We start from the raw sequence: 18,776 nt of genomic DNA on the forward strand, positions 1-18,776 counted from the left end.
AGCTTTTTACTTTAGTTTTTGAGATTAAAACGCTGATTTATCTTCACTGGAGCTTCTCAGCAGCTTCCGTGCACATCAGGTCCCACGGTTGTTGTTAGCGTCGGTCGGCCCCCGAGCTCTGCTGGACTACGACTTCATATTTCTATAGAAACTCGGCGTTACTTGGAGAAAATAAAGTGAGGAGGTTGAACTACCTGGTGAGTTGAAAGCTGTCGTCGTACTTTACTGTGAACAGGTTAGCGTAGCCCTGATCGAGCCGAACTCCATTCAGAAAACGGATGAATTCATATGTTTAACAAATCAGCATCATGTTGTCGTTATTTCAGCATCAGTTTGATCCGTTTACTGCTCTTAAATCGCAGCAAGTTTGGGTTCGTACAGCTGGAGTAATGGCGAGTTGTGTTTATTCACGCATTATCGCGTTGTGTGTGAAGTCTTGGCAGTTGTCCGGCAATAAAACCCCCGCGAGGAGAGCGTTGCGAGGATTAAATTCTCGTTGTATGTGAACGCACCTTTACACCAGGTGTCTGACAGCATCTTAGAAAAGATCCCTTCGAGGGACGCCTGGTGACCCCGTTTGTTTTTAACAGGAAACTCGAGGATAGTTCTTCTTCTGAAATCTTGTGAGAGGAGAGTTTCAGCAGGAAGACGCCGATGGAAACGTGACTCAAAGCTGGAGAGGGGAGTTTGTAAAGTCTTGCTAGCAGCTCCTCTACGTACACAACAAACTCCTCTCCCTCGTCTCCGCCGGCGTCTCCCTGCAACAACCCGCCTCTCACCAGATTCCAGAGCGAGAACTGTCCATGTGGGATGTTGGGCCAGACGGAGGCGTTGTAACTTCTGCCATGATCTTAAAGTGTAGTTATCTTAAAGTGCAGTCGTGCCCGTGAGCTCAGCTTGTTATGAAAATAATTTATGGCTAAACGCATCGATAAAGTAGCGAGAACCGTGTGACGCGGTAGAAGTACATATGTTTTTGTTGCAAATGTACTCAATTAAAGTAAAAAGTATTAGAAGTACAGTTTATTTTAAAAAGTACATGTAACGATTCAGCGCCTTCCTTCAGTAAAAGTATGTAAGTATTATCAGCAACATGTACTTACAGTGTGAAAGTCAAGTACTCATGTTGCAGTAAAATGTTCCCGTCTACGTTTCTCTGTTAGATCTGATGTTTCTGGATTAATATTCCTGCTGCATTAATGTGTCTGTTGCATTTTCCCACTGCGGGTAGTTTAATCTGCAGCAATGCATCATGGTCTATAAGATCATCATGTGTTTGTGGCGCCGCTGTCCTGTCAGAACCATGTCAACACCCAGTCTTCAGCTTTTTAAAGGTTTAAAGAGTTTATTCAGCTGAAGGAGGAAGAGGATGTTCTCAGCACTTAAAGGAACTCTTCATCAACTCTTCACCTGGAGATACGGGATGAAAAACTGGAAAGTAACTAAAGCTGTCAGACACATGTGGTGCATTAAATATTCAAATCGTCTCATTGTAGTGAAGTCCAGGTTCAGTATCCTTCTGCTTTCAGACACCGATTTTTTATCTGGAAGTGATTTGATTTCATAAACAAATCTTTTATCTTTCAGGAAAATGATTTAAATTATAAATAAATCTGTAAAGACAGAGAGAAGACAGCAGGAGCAGGAGGAGGGGGAGTCATTAGACAGCAGACAGACTGGAGGGAATATAAAAAGGAGAAGAGGATGTGATAGAGGAGGTGAGAGGAGAGACGGCAGCTAAGAGAGCAGCAGAGAGAGACAGAGAGAGAGAGACAGTAATGACTTAATGTCTCTCAGCCTCAGCAAGGTCACAACAAGGGACAGAGCGGTGGTCGCCATGGCAACAAGCCTCGGCGACGTGCTGGTGTTGAATCAGTAAACAGGTTGGAGAGAGAGAGAGAGAGAGAGAGAGAGAGAGAGAGAGAGCGAGCCACAGCGACAACATCATCGTCGTCATTGTTTTTTAAAGTCAACATTTCCTTTCCTTTCACAGACCCGAGCTCTGAGCCGGCTCTTCTCTTCTCTTTGCTTTTTAAAGAGAATATTTAGAGGAAATACAAACATTGCAGAGTCAGTTCTGTTTAATACCCCAGTAAACATGCAGGTCTTCCAGTCCACAAAAACCTGTATGTTGCCTGAGAGGCGAAACCCAGGGTGTAAAATGTCTGATTGGGGAGATTCCTTGCACACTTTAGTCATCAGCTCAGGATCTGCACGCTGAAGCACGATGCTATATCTTTATTTATTCTGTTGCCTTGCTTGTATTGACCAAATAACGATAATCTGGCATATTTTCACTTAAGTGCAGCAGGGCAATAAAATGACAAATTCTAAAATGTTTGATTTAATTCATTTGAATCACAAATGAATCAGCACCTAATTTTTTAATTATGATATTTATTTTCTTGAGGAAAAAAGATTTTACCTGATTTTACTGGTGCATATTTGTCGTAAACAGATTTGATGATAATCTGATTGTTGTGCCTCAGATTTGAGAAGTGAGCCACAGTTTGGCATCAATTCCCCGTCACTCAGGAGCAAAAAGCAGCCTTTAGAATGATTTTAAAATAAATAGATAAATAGTGACGAAATCCACGTGAAACGCTGAGCCACTTACTCGCTCCTGTGTGCCAAATTTCCCATCAGCCACCAGGTGAACCTCGTAGGTGAAGTTCATGCTCATCGCCAGCTTGATGAGCAGGTCGATGCAGAAACCATAGCAACACTGAGGGACGGTGGGCTGACCTGGAGACACACAAGCATAAAGCGTAAAGAAGAAGGCGTGTGCGTTCGTGTTTCCGTGACGACCAGTGCCTCGCTTCTTCCTGCGAGCGACAACAAATATTTCTACACAATATTTTCCGCCAAAGTTTAACCAGTTTGGGCCATTTTGGGTTCAGTTTAGGGTTCAGTGTATCTGTGTACCTGGGGTGGTCCCGTTGGGTCCGGTACAGATCACCTTCTTGATTAAGACTCCGTTGACGGTGTACTCCTCTTTACACGTCCCGTCAGTCTTTGTTGGCTTCACGTAAACAAACGGCTCCTGATGGATCGTCACAATCTGAACACACACACACACATAAACACTGTTTAATAAAGTTGCTCTAACTGTAAAGCTGAGTTCAGCAAATTCTCACTATTTGCACATATTTTGACCCATGGACCGTTTGTGCAGTCTGTGTTTATTTGACCATCTGTGCTGACGTTAGCTGTTAGCTAGCTGTTAGCTACCAGCAGTGTTTGACATGTTGGTGTTCTAGGCGGCCGCATGCAGCCACATATGCTCTCTCCTCGGTGGAGACCACCGAAAAAAGCCACTCGGAGAAACAAACGCTGTCTGGACACGACAGAGCTCTGCCTGCATCAGAGACCTGCTGCGGCTCTCTAAGGTCCTCTGATCCTCGATCCAGGACTAAAACTAAAGGAGACTCGGACAAGGGTTCCGGCCGTGGCCCCCGGGGAATATGTATGGGGCACCGGGGGCCATTACTACAGGCCATCCATTTCTTGTGTTAACCACAGTGAGAGTCAAACACGTTTTCAGCGTGGGTGTTGGTCTCCCCCGAGGTTGCTCCTTGTCTCCGATCCTATTTGTAATATGTCTGGAATATTTATAGATGTCTGGAATACCCTGCTTCGCCTGCTGCCACCGTGACCGACCCCGGATAAGCAGAATATAATGGATGGATGGATTTTTTGGTGTTTTATTCTTCCTCTGTCTGTATTTTTCTGTTGCCTTACTTCTTTTGTGATTCTGCTTCTGTAAGGTAAATACTGTATATAGGTAAAGTTACTTCTCCTTTTATATGAACTGCAGTCATAAAACTCTGGGATAAACCCACTCACACCTTTACAGTTTTGAGCAGAAACAGCAGTACCTTCAGTTTAGTCGACATCTGGTATCCAACTGGTTTCTCCGTCTCTCCTCCGGGCCAGATGATCTTCCTCTGAGGGTTCATCACGACCTGAAACACACACACGGGTTGTTCTGTTGTTCCACGCAGGTCTCGCTGCGACAAGCTGACTAAATGTCAGCATCAATACTGCATCTGCACATCAATAGTTAAAGAGGCAGGAGACTCTGATGATCTCTGTGCCCGTTGAAGATGCTGCACAACGAAACAAATTACTGAGTGATGTGTCGCATGAACTCAGTTTCCCACAGCCCCCGTTTATCAGACCCCTACCCGAACACATGGACTCAACATTCACAGTAATCATAGGTTACTGTAGCCGTGGTCGGCGTTATAGAGGTCTGGTTCTGCAAACAACAAATGCCGCGTTTTCTTGCCTTACCGCTGACTGATGGACCGAAAGAACTGGATCACCAAGTCATCCATGAGGAACTCTTTGCAACGAAAGGACCCAGTTGAGGTGGTTCAGGCATCGGGTAAGGATGCCCCCAGGGGCTCCTACCTAAGGAGGTGTTCAAGGCAAGTACAGCTGGGAGGAGGCCTTGGGGAAGACCAAGGTCTAGACTATGGCTCCATCCCATTTTACCCCTTACCCCTATCACTTAGCCCTACCACATCTGTTTTGCACGTTCAAGTCTAGGGGTAGGGTGTCCCAATTCTTGTTGCAATAGAGGGGTTGACAGAGAGATTTTTCAGAGGCACACTCCAAATGGAGGGCTAGGAGAAGGTTCCCAGAATACAAGTATTGTGTTTTTTAATTGGTGACTTAGATCGATTGATGTGTGATATAACGTTAGCATACATGAGTGATTACCACAGCGGAGGGCGCCATATTGGAGTTGTTTTCAATCGTCGTCATGGAGAAATTCTGTAAAAACTTGTCGTACTGTTATCGTCAGAGCCATCGCTGACTACTGCAGATGCATCAGGTTCCTGAAGAGCTGTTCCATTTCATAGGGGAATGTTTCAACCCCTTGGCCCTTGTAACTCTGTTTTCAGGGCAAAGTGTGTAATGGGATAGAGCCTATATCTCCACACTGGCCTAGGACCAGTCAGAGCTGTGGCTCTGGAAAAGGAGGTTTGGTCCCCCTTATGTCATCAGTGAGGAACTCATTGTAGAACCGTTGAAAGGAGCCAGTTGAGGTGGTTCAGCCTCTGGTAAGGATGCACCCGGGGGCCTCGGGGAAGACCCAGGTCTAGGTGGGGAGATGATATCTCCACAGTGGCCTGGGGACACCTCGGGATCCCCCAGTCAGAGCTAGCTCTGGAAAGGTAAGTTCATGGCTCCCTGCGGCCCCCGCGACCCGACCCCGAATAAGCAACTTCAGATGGATGGACAGACCACTGACTGTTAACTTCGCAGTTCCAGTATTATATTACATTTTCACTTTAAGCCACGCAGTTTTAACAGATACAGGAGTTAACAAAGTCAGCTTAAGTTTGTGTGTTACAAGATGATGTGTGCTGGTGGTTTCTTTACTTCACACTTTGCAGGATTATAACTTTGGACTGACTGTTGAGCTAGTTTTCTACTCACTGTTAACTGTTTCTCTCCCCCCTTCTTTATTAACATGCAGCATGCATCCCCACTTCAGGATTCTGACCTTGTGTTTGTGGGGGAGTATAAACGTTTCACTTTAGAGACGCTCTGGTGCTCTCAGGTGTGGCGGGGTGTATAACCAGGTGTGTCACTATACTGTACCTGTGAGCCGTTGAAGACTCCGACCTGGACGAGGCGACCTGGTTTCTGCTGGTAGTTTAGGATGCTGTAGGTAGCAAAGCGCCTGTCGCCATCGTCGTTAAACTCGATCCGTCCCGTCAGACCGTCGGGGTACTTGGATGACATCAGCACCCTGGGGAGCCAATCAGAGAGCAGCAGAGTCAGGGTCAGCTCAGTGGAAATCCCATGATGCTGCTGCTGTAAAGACACGGAGACTGTCTGCGATACTAAACAAAAGTGATGTAACTGAACTTGATGGTCTATCTAGGTCACAGAGAGGGGTGGCGGAGTGACAGAGTGGTTCATTATCCCAGTTGTGTCAGACTAAGTTGAAGATGAATCCGGATCAGATCAGTGAAGCGTCTCTGACGCTGAAACGAGTCCATCCCGAGGATCAGAAACACTCTCAGAGAGCCAAACTGGATAAACTGGTGGATGCACAACTGTCACGCAACGTTAGGTTAACTGGACAGCGAGTCTTCAGTCCTGTGAGGGAGCGACACAAACTGTCTTCTCTTTATTCCAAATTTATCTATTTAAAAATGACTAATCACCACATTTCGCTTAGCATTCTAGCATTTCGTGAGGAACTCAGAGGAACTGGCTTTAAAGAGCCAACAAAATAATATTTATATTCCTTGCATGTTGATTATTACTAAATTAGACTTAGATTTTCTCTTCCCATAAAACGATAAAACATTATGAATCCTTCACGCTGGGGTTGGTACATAATTTTATGTGATTTTGTCCACCTAACCCCCTCCCATCATATCAACCTGCACTTGACCTCATTAGCGTTGGGTCATTGTGGCTAGCGGAGCGACAGTAAGAGGTATGGCTGCATCGACCTGAGCTGTTGGTTCCTATTAACCCCGTCCCTCCTCGTCCTCTGTGCAGCCTGTCCTCTGCTGAGAAATCCCATCAGCGCCGCAAGATCTCCATTTTTATTACAGTACATTTTGTCTAATGTGCACCGCATGACCGAAATGAGGAATGAACTTAAGTATCCACATTTTATCAACCCTTTTAATTATGCAGTAATGCCATAAATTAGACTGGTAATGACCTCACGGTTGTGTGATGTCACAGTAATGCAACACGGTTCCAGGAGGCAGGGTTTACAGTTTACAGCAGTCAAAAATTGCAACTGTCAATATGTAATTATTTCTATGCCCAGTCCAAGCAGGAACCTCTGGGTCTGAAAAGTGAATCCTTAAACCTGCGTCCTCTCCAGCAGCCAGCAGGGGGCGACTCCACCGGCTGCAGAAAGAAAATGTTTCTACTTGTCAGCTGATTTATTCCCTCAGTAAACACTTTCCTGATGAGTTTATGGTCTCAGTCGCTAGTTTCAAGTCTTCTTCAACACAGCGTGATGTTCATTTAGTAAATTATGGTCCCATTTAGAGGAACAGAGACCAGGAAGCAGGGGAGGCTTTAGGGCGGGGCTACAAGCTGATTGACAAGTCGCTACCAAGGTAACCTGTCAATCAGGATAGAGGCGACTCGTATCCGCTGGTCTGTGTACATTTAACTAGCGCTGTTGAAAAAGCTTTTTAGAAGTCGGCTGTTCATTTTTCAGTAAGTATGTTTTGTTTTAAGCCTGTTTGTCGCTAGCCAAAATTAGCGTCCCAGCTAATATCACAGTTAACGTGAATAACAGATGCATCTTGCTAACCAAGCTAGCTAGCTCCGCCCTCTCCTCCAAATATGGTCACGTCTGGTTCCAAAAAAACAAGATTGCGACGGCCAAATGCCAAAATCGAGCCTCCAAAACGGCAGCGCACAAACCAACGGGTGACGTCATATGAAGGAAGTAAGTTCAACTTCCTTCAACTTCCGTCACGTCTGCAAGCTGCAGCTGAATATACTTGTGTCAGTTGGCAAAAGAAATATCCAGCTTGGGATCTGTGTTGCATGTCACCACTCTACTGTCCCTACTGAATCAGATTACTTAAAAACTAAATCCTAAACAGACGAAACAGCTTGCTAAGCCACAGCCACTTTCAACCAATCAAATCAGATCTCTCCGGAGATTATACTGCACGCACATTTTCCATTTAACTCAGAAATATGTGACGCTCTGAGTGCTGTTTCACTGGAAGAATCACTGTCCTGTTAACACATTTCATAACTTTGCTGTGTTATTTATTTCTACTTATGTCGTTCCACCTGTTTTCACAATGGAAAAATTCCAACAAGACCGACAACACTGACAAGTAACGTCCCTAGTCAAGTCTCAAATCAAGACCGCCGAGCCTAAGTTAAGTCCAAGTCAAGTGTCAGGACAGGCAAGTCCGAGTCAAGTTTCAAGTCAAGTTCTAATCTTTGAGTTTCGAGTCCTAAACAGGTCACAATGTGCTCTGCACCAAATTTAATACATATACATTTAATAAAAATGTTAAAAAACTTTATTAAATAAGGCGCTAACCTGCACAGAAAAAGGCAGAGGCGTGTTGATGTGCTGCACACAGTACACGGTTTCAAGTCTGTTCGAGTCAAAAGGCTTAAGCCTACGTGAAGTCACGAGTCATTGGTGCTAAAGTCCAGTTGCAAGACATTTTTGATATTGTAAATTCAAGTCTAAAGTCATCAAGACTCGAGTCAAAGTCATGTGACTCGAGTCTGCACCTCTGGGTACTGACCGTTTGAAGAGTGGTCCGGTCCTCCAGATGTTGGTGTTTCCCACGCAGCCCCGCGGAGGCTCTGTAATGTTCTCTTTCTCAAACAGCTCCTGCAGAGACTGTGCCACCACGGCCACGGCGTCCGCGATGTGAGCCGACTCGTTCTTACCGTTAATCAGCTGGAGGCCCAGCAGGCCTGCAACACATATAACGCACACACAAACACACATTCACATGCATGCACACGCACACACACACACACACACACACACAAGCACACACACACCCAGCAAACAGAGGTTACACACAGCAGGAAGCTAAAGAGGCTGCTGACTGAAAACTGCCCTCATTCATACAGACACGTTAATTAAAAACACTTTAAATTAATTTTACAGATGTAATTAAAAGAGTGCTTCAGTGTAATTCACACACACACACCCACCCACCCACACACACACGCACACACACACACACACACCCACCCACCACACACAGGGCTTCAGGCGGCAGGTCAGTGTTCAGTAATACCAAAATGCATGCTGGGAGTTCACTCTGAGAATCACAGCCGTTTGTCTCTCAGGACAGAGAAGCCTCACTGAGACGTTATGAACTGTGTATGGTGTTTTCCTTCAGCAGAAACTCGTCACACTGTGACGAAAAGTGTCTACACCTGTCCTCCAGCTGACCGAGAGAGGCTGGCTAACACTGTTAGCATTCCCATAAAAATACTACTGAGAAGCTACCTAATGTTGACACCTGAAAACATTCGCAGTCCCCACAAAGACAATGGTGAACAGCTAGCTAAAACATCCATCTGAAACTACGAAGAACCGCTAGCTAGCTAGCTGTTAGCATTTCCCACTGAAACCATTGGTTGCATTGTCTACCACAGAGAACAGCTTGCCAACATTGCTCCATGAAAGTAGGAACAGACTAGTTACTTCCATCCGAAACTACTGGGAACAGAACAGCTAGCTAATATGTCTTATTACTATAGCTACTATAACATTTCATCCTGAAACTACTGAAACAGCTAGCTAGGTCAATGTTAATATCTCTCATTACAACATTTTATCCTGATACTAGTAGCCTACTGCTAGCTAACATTTCCTTTTGAAACTTTTGGGAACGGCCTGCTAGGACTGTTAAGTCTCCCGCTGGATACAGACAGCTACTGAAACTACTAGCTAGCTAGTACTCATGACACTGAAGTTAGCTTCCGATTTTTCAGTTCTGCAGTTGGCAGAACGGGAAAATTTAACAGAAACACAGGTCCAGATTAAAAAAAAACATCATCACCGTACCTGAAGCTGTCAAATCTGGACTAGATTGTCCCAGAGAGGCTAAAGTCTCTTTAAAACATAGTTTCAGATTTGTGAAACCTCTTTTCTATTTGTGAAAATGAAGAAAAAGGCAGATTTATATGGTCTAATGTGGTTAACATGTAAAAGATCCATATATATTGCAATTTTTCATTTTCACAAATATAATCTATGTTTTAAAGAAACTTAAGCTTCCCTGGAATAATCTTGTCCAGATCTGACAGCTCTAGCCATAGTGATTTTTGATCTGGACCTACGTTTCCCTTGACTTTCCCCTTAATTACCGAATGGGAAGCTAATTTCAGCGTCGTCTAGTACTCTCAAAGTAAAGTTAGCTGATATTATCCCCTGAAAGTACCTGATACTGGAACTACTGAGTAGACTTGGATAATCTAACATTTCTAAGTGAAGGGTTTTTATGAAGCTCTGTTGGGATGGGATGAATCTCTAACTTTACCCACACCAAACCTACACTTTCCTAACTTAAAGGAGACCTATTATGCTTTTCCACATTTTATGACTGATCTACAATGTTACAATGTTGGATGTTCATGGCCAAAGCTTCAGATAATGAGGTTAAAGTATTTAAAAGAAATCCCTGTGAGCCAAAACCTCAGATTTCCTCCTGTTCTGAATGTTTTGAACTGCTTTTTCTACCAACGGCTCCGTAATACGACACCAGGAGCCAGACGGAGCCGCTGTTCCATATATGGTCATTTGCTCCAACAGCAACGGCACAGCAACGCTCAGTCTGTCTGTACTGCTCAGCAACAACAACAGCCTGCTTCAGGTCTTGGCCAATCAGAAGACAGTGGGCTTTCGGGGGGGGCTTAAAGAGACAGGAGCATCTACAGCTTGTTTCAGACAGACCCTGAAACGAAGGCCTACATGAAGAACCTGTGTAAGACAGAAAATTATTTTTTTGAACTTTGAATCATGCAAAGCTGCCATACAGGAGTCACAGAACTACAATACAGGACTAAAAGAGCAGTATAATAAGTCTCCTTTAATGTTAACAAAAGCGTTTTTAACATTAAGCCAAAACTTAATCATCTCCAGACTCATAAGGTTTTTTCCTTAAACTGAACATTACAGTTTGGTGTGCTAATCAAACTTCTTCCAGTGAACTATAAAAGCTAACATCCCTCTCTGAAGCCACAGGGTACATTAAGCTAATATTTCTCCCTTCAACCATTCAGTGAGTTATCTTTCCCCCTGAAACTACTGTTTCTTGAAACTACAGCTTTTAACAAATGAGCTACTGTAGCATCCTCATTAAAATAAACGTCCCACTTCCTTAATCACAAACCCACATGGGCACAATCAGCTAACCTAAACTAATGGGTACAGCTGGTTATTCTAATTAAAAACTAATTGTTACAGCCCACCGGTATATCTAATTAAAATGAATGTGTTCCACTGGAGCAGATCTTATTATTTCTGATGCTAACATATGTTAGCGGGCTGTCATTCAGTTAGCTGAAGCACCACATGCAGAAACCTTTTCCTCATAGTGTGACAAGTGTCTGGTGATGAAAAACAACATCAAAATCCATAACGTCACAGTACTGCTTCATCGGTTTGTTTTTAGGGAATCGTTTCAGAAACAACCTCTGCGCACAATCCTTCACAACTGTACCGATACAGGGTGTGGACACAATAACAGGAACACTCAGCACAACACAAATGTAAATGCTCCGTATTTGTATAGCGCCTTTCTAGTCTTTGTGACCACTCAAAGTGCTTTTACACCACACAACAGCCCTGCAGCACAAACACACAGTAAATCTGTGATGCCGTTGAGTTGTTACTGTATTGGGTTGTGTTACACTTTAGGTGTTTATGTTATTCTGTCCATCCCCTGTATAATTTAACCTAGAAAAACCTTTAAAACTGTAAAGAAGTTCGGGAAGGTTGCAGATTGTGGTCTAACCATTCCCGCTTTAGTACATAAGCCTCCTGGAGCAGCAGTCCACCTGGTCTTTGCATGAATTTTGTTTTTACGAGTAGCAACCCAAAGATAATGAATACCTCAGTTTGCATCTGCAGCACAACAGGTCCAACAAACATTGGACAATGTACATTTTGCACAAAAAGTCTGAGACAGACCAGCACTTCTTTGTGTCTTATTTCATTTCTTTCATTAAACTGGTCAGTGACTGCCAGTGTGTTTGAGGTTGGCTTGATTTGAATTTGTTTACAGGGACGCTAATAGGGCCAGATGTACTCCAGAACGAACTGGATGTATATGTACACATGGTGCCCACTTAGTCTGTAACAGACATGACTCGTGCGGCTCCGCATACAATCGTAATAATTTGAGTTTATGTCAGGTGTTTTTAGAAATGTGACTTGGCAAAACTGAATATTTTTTAAACTAAAACAAAAAAATCTGAAGGAGGTCCATCATTTTGACCGATTAAGACTAAGACACTATTTCAGAAATCATGTAAATCCTCTGCGAAGTAAAGTCAAAGCTCGCACTGAAGGTCAGCCACGACCTGAGCGCTCACTCTGTACGGGTATAAAACGGCCTGTCGGTCCCTGCGGAGCGTTCAGACAATAGTCAGTAAAGATTAGTTTGAAAGCTCCGAGGCAGGTAGAAGTTTGTTTGCAAGCAATAACGCTAACAAGGCAGAAATGTGCTGCCTTAATCATCTTTGTGCTGAAAGATCTAAAAAAAGAGGCGGTGCTGTTTATGGACTATGCGGCAGGGAAGAAGCGGACAACATGGCGTGGTCATTTTGCAGAGAAGTTTGACTGTATTGATTGTTAACTTACATAGATAGTGTCGGGTTGTCGTGGCACATTTAGACGCCATTCACCGCTTTGTGCAGGTGATTGGAGAAAAAAGGCACACGTCAGGTCTTTGACCCGACATTAAAGGTTTTTGTTCATCTTTTCTCTCCATGAAATGCATAACTGTGAGTTCTGTTTGTGTTATATTATTGTGTTCGAGTTGTTTTTGAAAATGAAATGCTATGAAACAGGCTATATGTCTCCTTCTCATTAAAACAATTTTAATTAGTAATAATAGATTATGTCTGTCAAGCGAGAACATCTTGGATCCATTCTCTTATTTTAGGGTGTTTTAAGGTTTTGTTCAGGGCGCTGCAGCCACTTAATCTCCTCACGAGTTGTTGTCGTCTCCCTGGACAAGAGATTAAATAGAAATCTGAAGACTCGAAGCAGGTTAATGTGACAATAAAAAGGTTTTAATCTGAAGCGGTTTCCCTAAAAAGAAATCTCAATCTTCTCCAACAGACACAAAACAGCTGAGGGTCATTTTCAGAGTGCGGCCTTTCAGAGCTACACTTTTAAGAACATGATGGATCATTTTTTGACACATCAGGAGTTCGGGGAGAGACGGGAGGATGTGTAGAAAAAATGACACATCATCTTTTAAGAGTGCAGCAGCTGGCTGGTGAGGATGTTTTCTGAAACAAAAAGCCACAGCAACAGAGCGGGGAGCCGATTACCCAGCAGCCAGAGGGGCCGACGAAGTGTTCAACAAAGCACAGGAGGAAGGTTTCCTTTCAGTTCGGTCTACCAGAACCAACAATACGATCATCTGTGGCATTAAATGTGTGTGACACGGGGACATTTTGATCCCAGAAAAGCTCATACATAATATTTTGTACGGAAATTATTATTACGCAAGGAATCATTTAATTTCAGCAAACAAAAAGCTTTTCTGCACTCAATAAATGTATTTGTGTGTTTCCAATTATCCACATAAACATCTCAGATAACCTCTCACCTACTTCCTCACTTATCAGGCGCCTCTCTAGTGACCAATAATCGCACCAGCAGGTGGATTCGAGACAAACCGCCAATCAGAAATCCTTAAATATACATAAAAATAAATAAATATAGATTTATTGAGCACAGAGTAGATTTTTGTTTGCTCAAATTCCATCGTTCTTTGCATGATAATGTAATTTATGTGCTTGCAAAAACTCTTATTGGGGCACCGGCATCAAAGATTTTCTTCTTCACTGATCAACAGTCTTGGAGAGTTACAGGTTACCGATTACAATTTACCTCATTTAGAATGTAATAGTAGTGCAGTTACTATATCAAAGTAATGTAACTTACTTTTGATTACTTCTCTAAATTTCTAATGAATGTTTTAAGCTGTTAACCATTTTCAAAGACATCTTGAGAGCCAGGGCGGCGCTGCAAATTCAAACAGGAGAACCAATCGGAAGCCTCAGAACAGAATCAAACTTTACTTAACAGCTGTGGCTGGAAAGGGAAGACATTGTAAACATGAAAATGATCCAAATTATAGCCGAGCTTTTTATACATTTTCCCAGTCATTTGTAATTAAATCACCTAACTAAATTACATGTAACTAGTTACTCCCCAGCACTGCTGATCAACATATTAGGGCCGTCCACATACTTTTGGCCATATGGCGTTTACATCCCGTAGTCATCTGGCTGACTGAGTAATCGGCTGACTCAATAAACCCCGCCCACTCCCTGGCAGGGCGGGCTCCGTGTTGCAGTGGGCGAGGCCTCTATTGACCAATGGCAAAGGATCAAGCAGGAATCAGGAAGCAGCGGCGGCATCTTACCAGTGTTTGTTCAGACACACGTCATGGTAACGGCAGCGACACTAGATGTTTAATAGGCCCGCATCCCACCCCCCCCCCTCGAACCTGTTTAAAGCCCCCCCCCCCCATAGCAGCACATGTTATTGGCTTGTCTACTGTGAGAACGGGCAGACGGGCGGGCGGACGACACACACTAGATGAAACAAACAAAAAGATGTTAGACACATTTAAAGCCACACAGTTACAATGAGCCAGAAAAGAAAACAGTGGTTAGGAACCTTTAAACATGTTCTTTTGTTTGTTTTTTTGTTGTTTTTTTTGGGGGGGGATGTTTAAACGTTCAACCAGCAGTCAGAAGAAACCAGAGAGAGAAACACACCAGGAGGCTGAGAAGCTAACTGACTGTGATGAGGATTAGCTTCCTTCATCAGAGAGAGAAAGAGATCTGCAGCACTACCAGAGAGAGAGAGACCGGAGAGAAGGGTGGTGGAGAGAGCAGCCATGTTTCCATCCAGTTATTTTGTAGTCCCGATGAGGATGAAGAACGACAAACATGGTCTTGTTTTTTTAGCTAGCAACACCTTAGTAATCACCTAAGAACATCCGAACACTGCTAACGCCCTCCTTAAACCTGCGTCCTCTCCAGCAGCCAGCAGGGGGCGACTCCAGCGGCTGCAGGAAGAAACTGTTTCTACTTGTCAGCTGATTTATTCCCTCAGTAAACACTTTCCTGATGAGTTTCTGGTCTCAGTCGCTAGTTTCAAGTCTTCTTCAACACAGCATGATGTTCATTTAGTAAATTATGGTCCCATTTAGAGGAACAGAGACCAGGAAGCAGGGGAGGCTTTAGGGCGGGGCTACAAGCTGATGGCTATCATGGCGACCTGAGGCGACTCTTATCCGCTGCTCTGTGTTCATTTAACCAGCGCCGCTGAAAAAGCTCATCAGGAGTCGGCTGCTCATTTTTCACTAAGTACGTTTTGTTTAAGCCTGTTTGTCGCTAGCCAAAATTAGCTAGCTCCGCCCTCTCGTCCATATATGGTCACGTCTGTGTTTCCAAAAAAAAAAACAAGATGGCGACGGCAAAATGACAAACCGGAGGCTTCATGATGGCGGTCCACAAACTAACAGGTGAAGTCACGGCGGCTACGCCCACCTCTTTATACAGGGCACACTAACGCCACATAATCCACATAATAATGCTTTAAAACTATTTACTGTAGTTAATCACCCTCACTTATCAGTCGCTACTTCTCTAGTTAGCAGTAACCCTACCAGCAATGGGACTGGAGAATAACCTGCCAATCAGAAATAAGTATTATTGATTGCTATTAAGTTTTTCTTTGCATGGTAAAATGGTTTCTGTTCTCAAAATGCAAAATGTTCTCGACATACACCCTAGCAATTACCCATTTGATGCCTGGGAACCACACCCGAACGACCTCCTACGGCACCGACCATATGGCAACACCATAGAAACCACCCCATAATAACCCAGCAATCACACCAAAAACCCCATCAGAGACCTGGTAACCGCCTAATAATGTCCACACAACTACATGGAAAAACCACTGCAACCAAATTTGTTGACTAATGATCATATGCACATTGTCACATTTTCATTTCCAGCTTTTAAAAACATCACATCGAAATTTTTGTTTCATTTATATCATGTTGTGAGATTGCAGCTTATTATTTATTTGAGCATTAACTCCTGTGTTTCTGTTTTATTGTTCCTTTAATTATTGAGTGACTTTATCAGACGTTAATTTCCCATCATTGGAATTATCTTCTAGCTGAGCTCATTGCAAAAGCACCTTGTTCACTGTAAGCTGTGTCAGCGTCAGCATGAAACTCAGTTTTAAATGTGCAGCCACAATGACACCCTGATGTGTGTGAATTTGGTTCAGTTTCAAAGCCTTAAACCTGCCAGTACAAATATAGAAAAAACAGGAGCACCCGAAGACTTGGATCTGTTTTTCTCAGCAGTGACAGGTTTGCTGCGGCGTGTGATTCGGTGTGTGATGTCCAATATAACAGCTTCATTACTGCTAACTGCCCGCTGAAGAAGCGACACGTTCTGCTGCCTTTTTATTCAGACCTTTTTCTAAAACTTGGACACTCTTGGCTCAGAATTATCTTGAGAGTTGAATGGATGGAAACAGGGCTGAGAGACAGAGAGAAACTTCCAAAGGGAGGAGTGAGGAAGAGGAGGCCGAAGCTGACGCACCATCTGGAGCTTCACTCAGAGCTTTGCCGGTCATCTCTCTCTCTCCGACCAGCCAGACGTATCCGGAGCCGGTCATGTTGAGCTGACGGGCTGCTTTGTACACGGCTGCAGCTTCATCCTCACTGCGAACACACAGAAGGTATCGTTACTGTATAAAGTGCTGCAAATATACACTACCTCCTGGTAACCATTACACAAACCCTAAAAAACTCCTAATCAAGCGGCAACCTCCAGCTCTGACGACTGAAGCCAACACTGAAGAGCCTTAAACCTGCGTCCTCTCCAGCAGCCAGCAGGGGGCGACTCCACCGGCTGCAGTAAGAAGTGTGATTGTATAGAAGTCTGTGAGAAAATGTTTCTACTTGTCAGCTGATTTATTCCCTCAGTAAACACTTTCCTGATGAGTTTCTGGTCTCAGTCGCTAGTTTCAAGTCTTCTTCAACACAGCATGATGTTCATTTAGTAAATTATGGTCCCATTTAGAGGAACAGAGACCAGGAAGCAGGGGAGGCTTTAGGGCGGGGCTACAAGCTGATTGACAGGTCGCTACCATGGTAGCCAAAATTAGCATCCCAGCTAATATAACAATTAACGTGAATTACAGATGCACCTTGTTAACCAAGCTAGCTAACGCCACCCTCTCGTCCAAATGCGGTCACACTGGAGGCTTCAAAACTAATTATCAATGCTCTTTCCCCCGTAAATTTTAAATATGTAAACCTCTCTGTGAGAAACTGATTAAAGGCAGTAAAGATCCTTCTTTTCTAAACTCTAGCATTAGCTCAGTCCGTGGGCGAACGGCTTGGGTCGTCGGTTTGAGTCCAGCAGGGACCACTGCCGAAGGTGCATGAGGCTCCATCCACAGTACTACGATTTTGTTAAAAAACATCCGTATAGTTCACGTACACTGAGCATGTGCATGTAAACAGGAAGCAGATTGTCTACTCTGCAGCTGCAGAAGATTTGGCTAAAGAACAAAGTTCTACTAGAGACCAACGAAGAACAGCAATGGTGAAGAACCACAGCAGAGATTCTTTGCATGGACCGACAACAAGGTGGAACTGTTACTGAAAGTAACACGGGAGGACAAAGACTGTGGCGGCGGGAAACAGACTAGGAGTCGGCACAAAGTAAATACGGAGACATGCACAGTTCAAGTGTAGAAGTGTTATTTTCACAGTACAGAATACTTTAATAAACTAAAACTCTGTCAGCAGCATTGTTTTTCTGCTGTGCATGAAAAATAAGAGCCAATCAGGAAGCCAAATGTGAGCGTCATCATTTTCACCTGTCAGCACCAACACGCTACCTTGGAGTTTAAACCCAAAACGAGCTCAGCAGTGTTTTTAGACTTCAACGCTTTTGGTGTTTGGATTTGCCGTTTTAGTCTGGACAGGAGGCGTAAACATAACAGAAGTTTTAATACGTAGGAGTGTGGATGGAGCCTAATGAAGCCCCTGAACCAACACATTCTCACTCCCAACACGTCACATATTGACGCTTGGACAAAGCCCCTTGGCGTCGCTTGTTAACGCCCTGGCTACACCTTTAGCGTCATTTTTAGAAGTTTAAGGCTCCACGGTCAAGTTAACAACTCTTAGTAACAACAAATATGCAATGTCCGGTTAGACTTTCAAAATAAAACGCTAGCATTTCGAAACATCACAAAAAGTACTTGGTTAAGCTTTAGGCACAAAAAGTACTTGGTTAAGCTTTAGGCACAAAAAGTACTTGGTTAGGTTTAGGCACAAAAAGTACTTGGTTAGGTTTAGACACAAAAAGTACTTGGTTAGGTTTAGGCACAAAAAGTACTTGGTTAGGTTTAGACACAAAAAGTACTTGGTTAGGTTTAGGCACAGAAAGTACCTGGTTAAGGTTTAGGCACAGAAAGTACCTGGTTAAGGTTTAGGCACAAAAAGTACCTGGTTAGGTTTAGACACAAAAAGTACTTGGTTAGGTTTAGACACAAAAAGTACTTGGTTAGGTTTAGGCACAGAAAGTACCTGGTTAAGGTTTAGGCACAAAAAGTACCTGGTTAGGTTTAGACACAAAAAGTACTTGGTTAGGTTTAGACACAAAAAGTACTTGGTTAGGTTTAGACACAAAAAGTACTTGGTTAGGTTTAGGCACAGAAAGTACCTGGTTAGGTTTAGGCACAAAAAGTACTTGGTTAGGTTTAGACACAAAAAGTACCTGGTTAAGGTTTAGGCACAAGAAAGTACCTGGTTAAGGTTTAGGCACAAAAAGTACCTGGTTAGGTTTAGACACAAAAAGTACTTGGTTAGGTTTAGGCACAGAAAGTACCTGGTTAGGTTTAGGCACAGAAAGTACTTGGTTAAGGTTTAGGCACAAAAAGTACTTGGTTAAGGTTTAGGCACAAAAAGTACTTGGTTAGGTTTAGGCACAGA

At 43.5% G+C, this 18,776-nt stretch overlaps 1 protein-coding gene across 3 annotated transcripts in view; it reads right to left on the bottom strand.

The window, feature by feature from the left end:
- The window catches only part of grin1b (glutamate receptor, ionotropic, N-methyl D-aspartate 1b), an 85,902-nt gene that overhangs the window by 34,657 nt on the left and 32,469 nt on the right, over positions 1 to 18,776 (bottom strand). For all 3 annotated transcript variants that reach the window (XM_046034779.1, XM_046034778.1, XM_046034777.1), the window contains exons 6-11: positions 16,369 to 16,490; positions 8,277 to 8,451; positions 5,617 to 5,767; positions 3,879 to 3,965; positions 2,926 to 3,061; positions 2,618 to 2,745 (exon numbers count right to left, since the gene is read on the bottom strand). In XM_046034779.1, the coding sequence (XP_045890735.1) occupies positions 2,618 to 2,745; positions 2,926 to 3,061; positions 3,879 to 3,965; positions 5,617 to 5,767; positions 8,277 to 8,451; positions 16,369 to 16,490 (799 nt within the window). The remainder of the gene's footprint in view (positions 1 to 2,617; positions 2,746 to 2,925; positions 3,062 to 3,878; positions 3,966 to 5,616; positions 5,768 to 8,276; positions 8,452 to 16,368; positions 16,491 to 18,776) is intronic.

This window comes from Micropterus dolomieu, linkage group LG21 (genome assembly GCF_021292245.1).
Source record: "Micropterus dolomieu isolate WLL.071019.BEF.003 ecotype Adirondacks linkage group LG21, ASM2129224v1, whole genome shotgun sequence".
Taxonomy (NCBI): Eukaryota; Metazoa; Chordata; class Actinopteri; order Centrarchiformes; family Centrarchidae; genus Micropterus; species Micropterus dolomieu.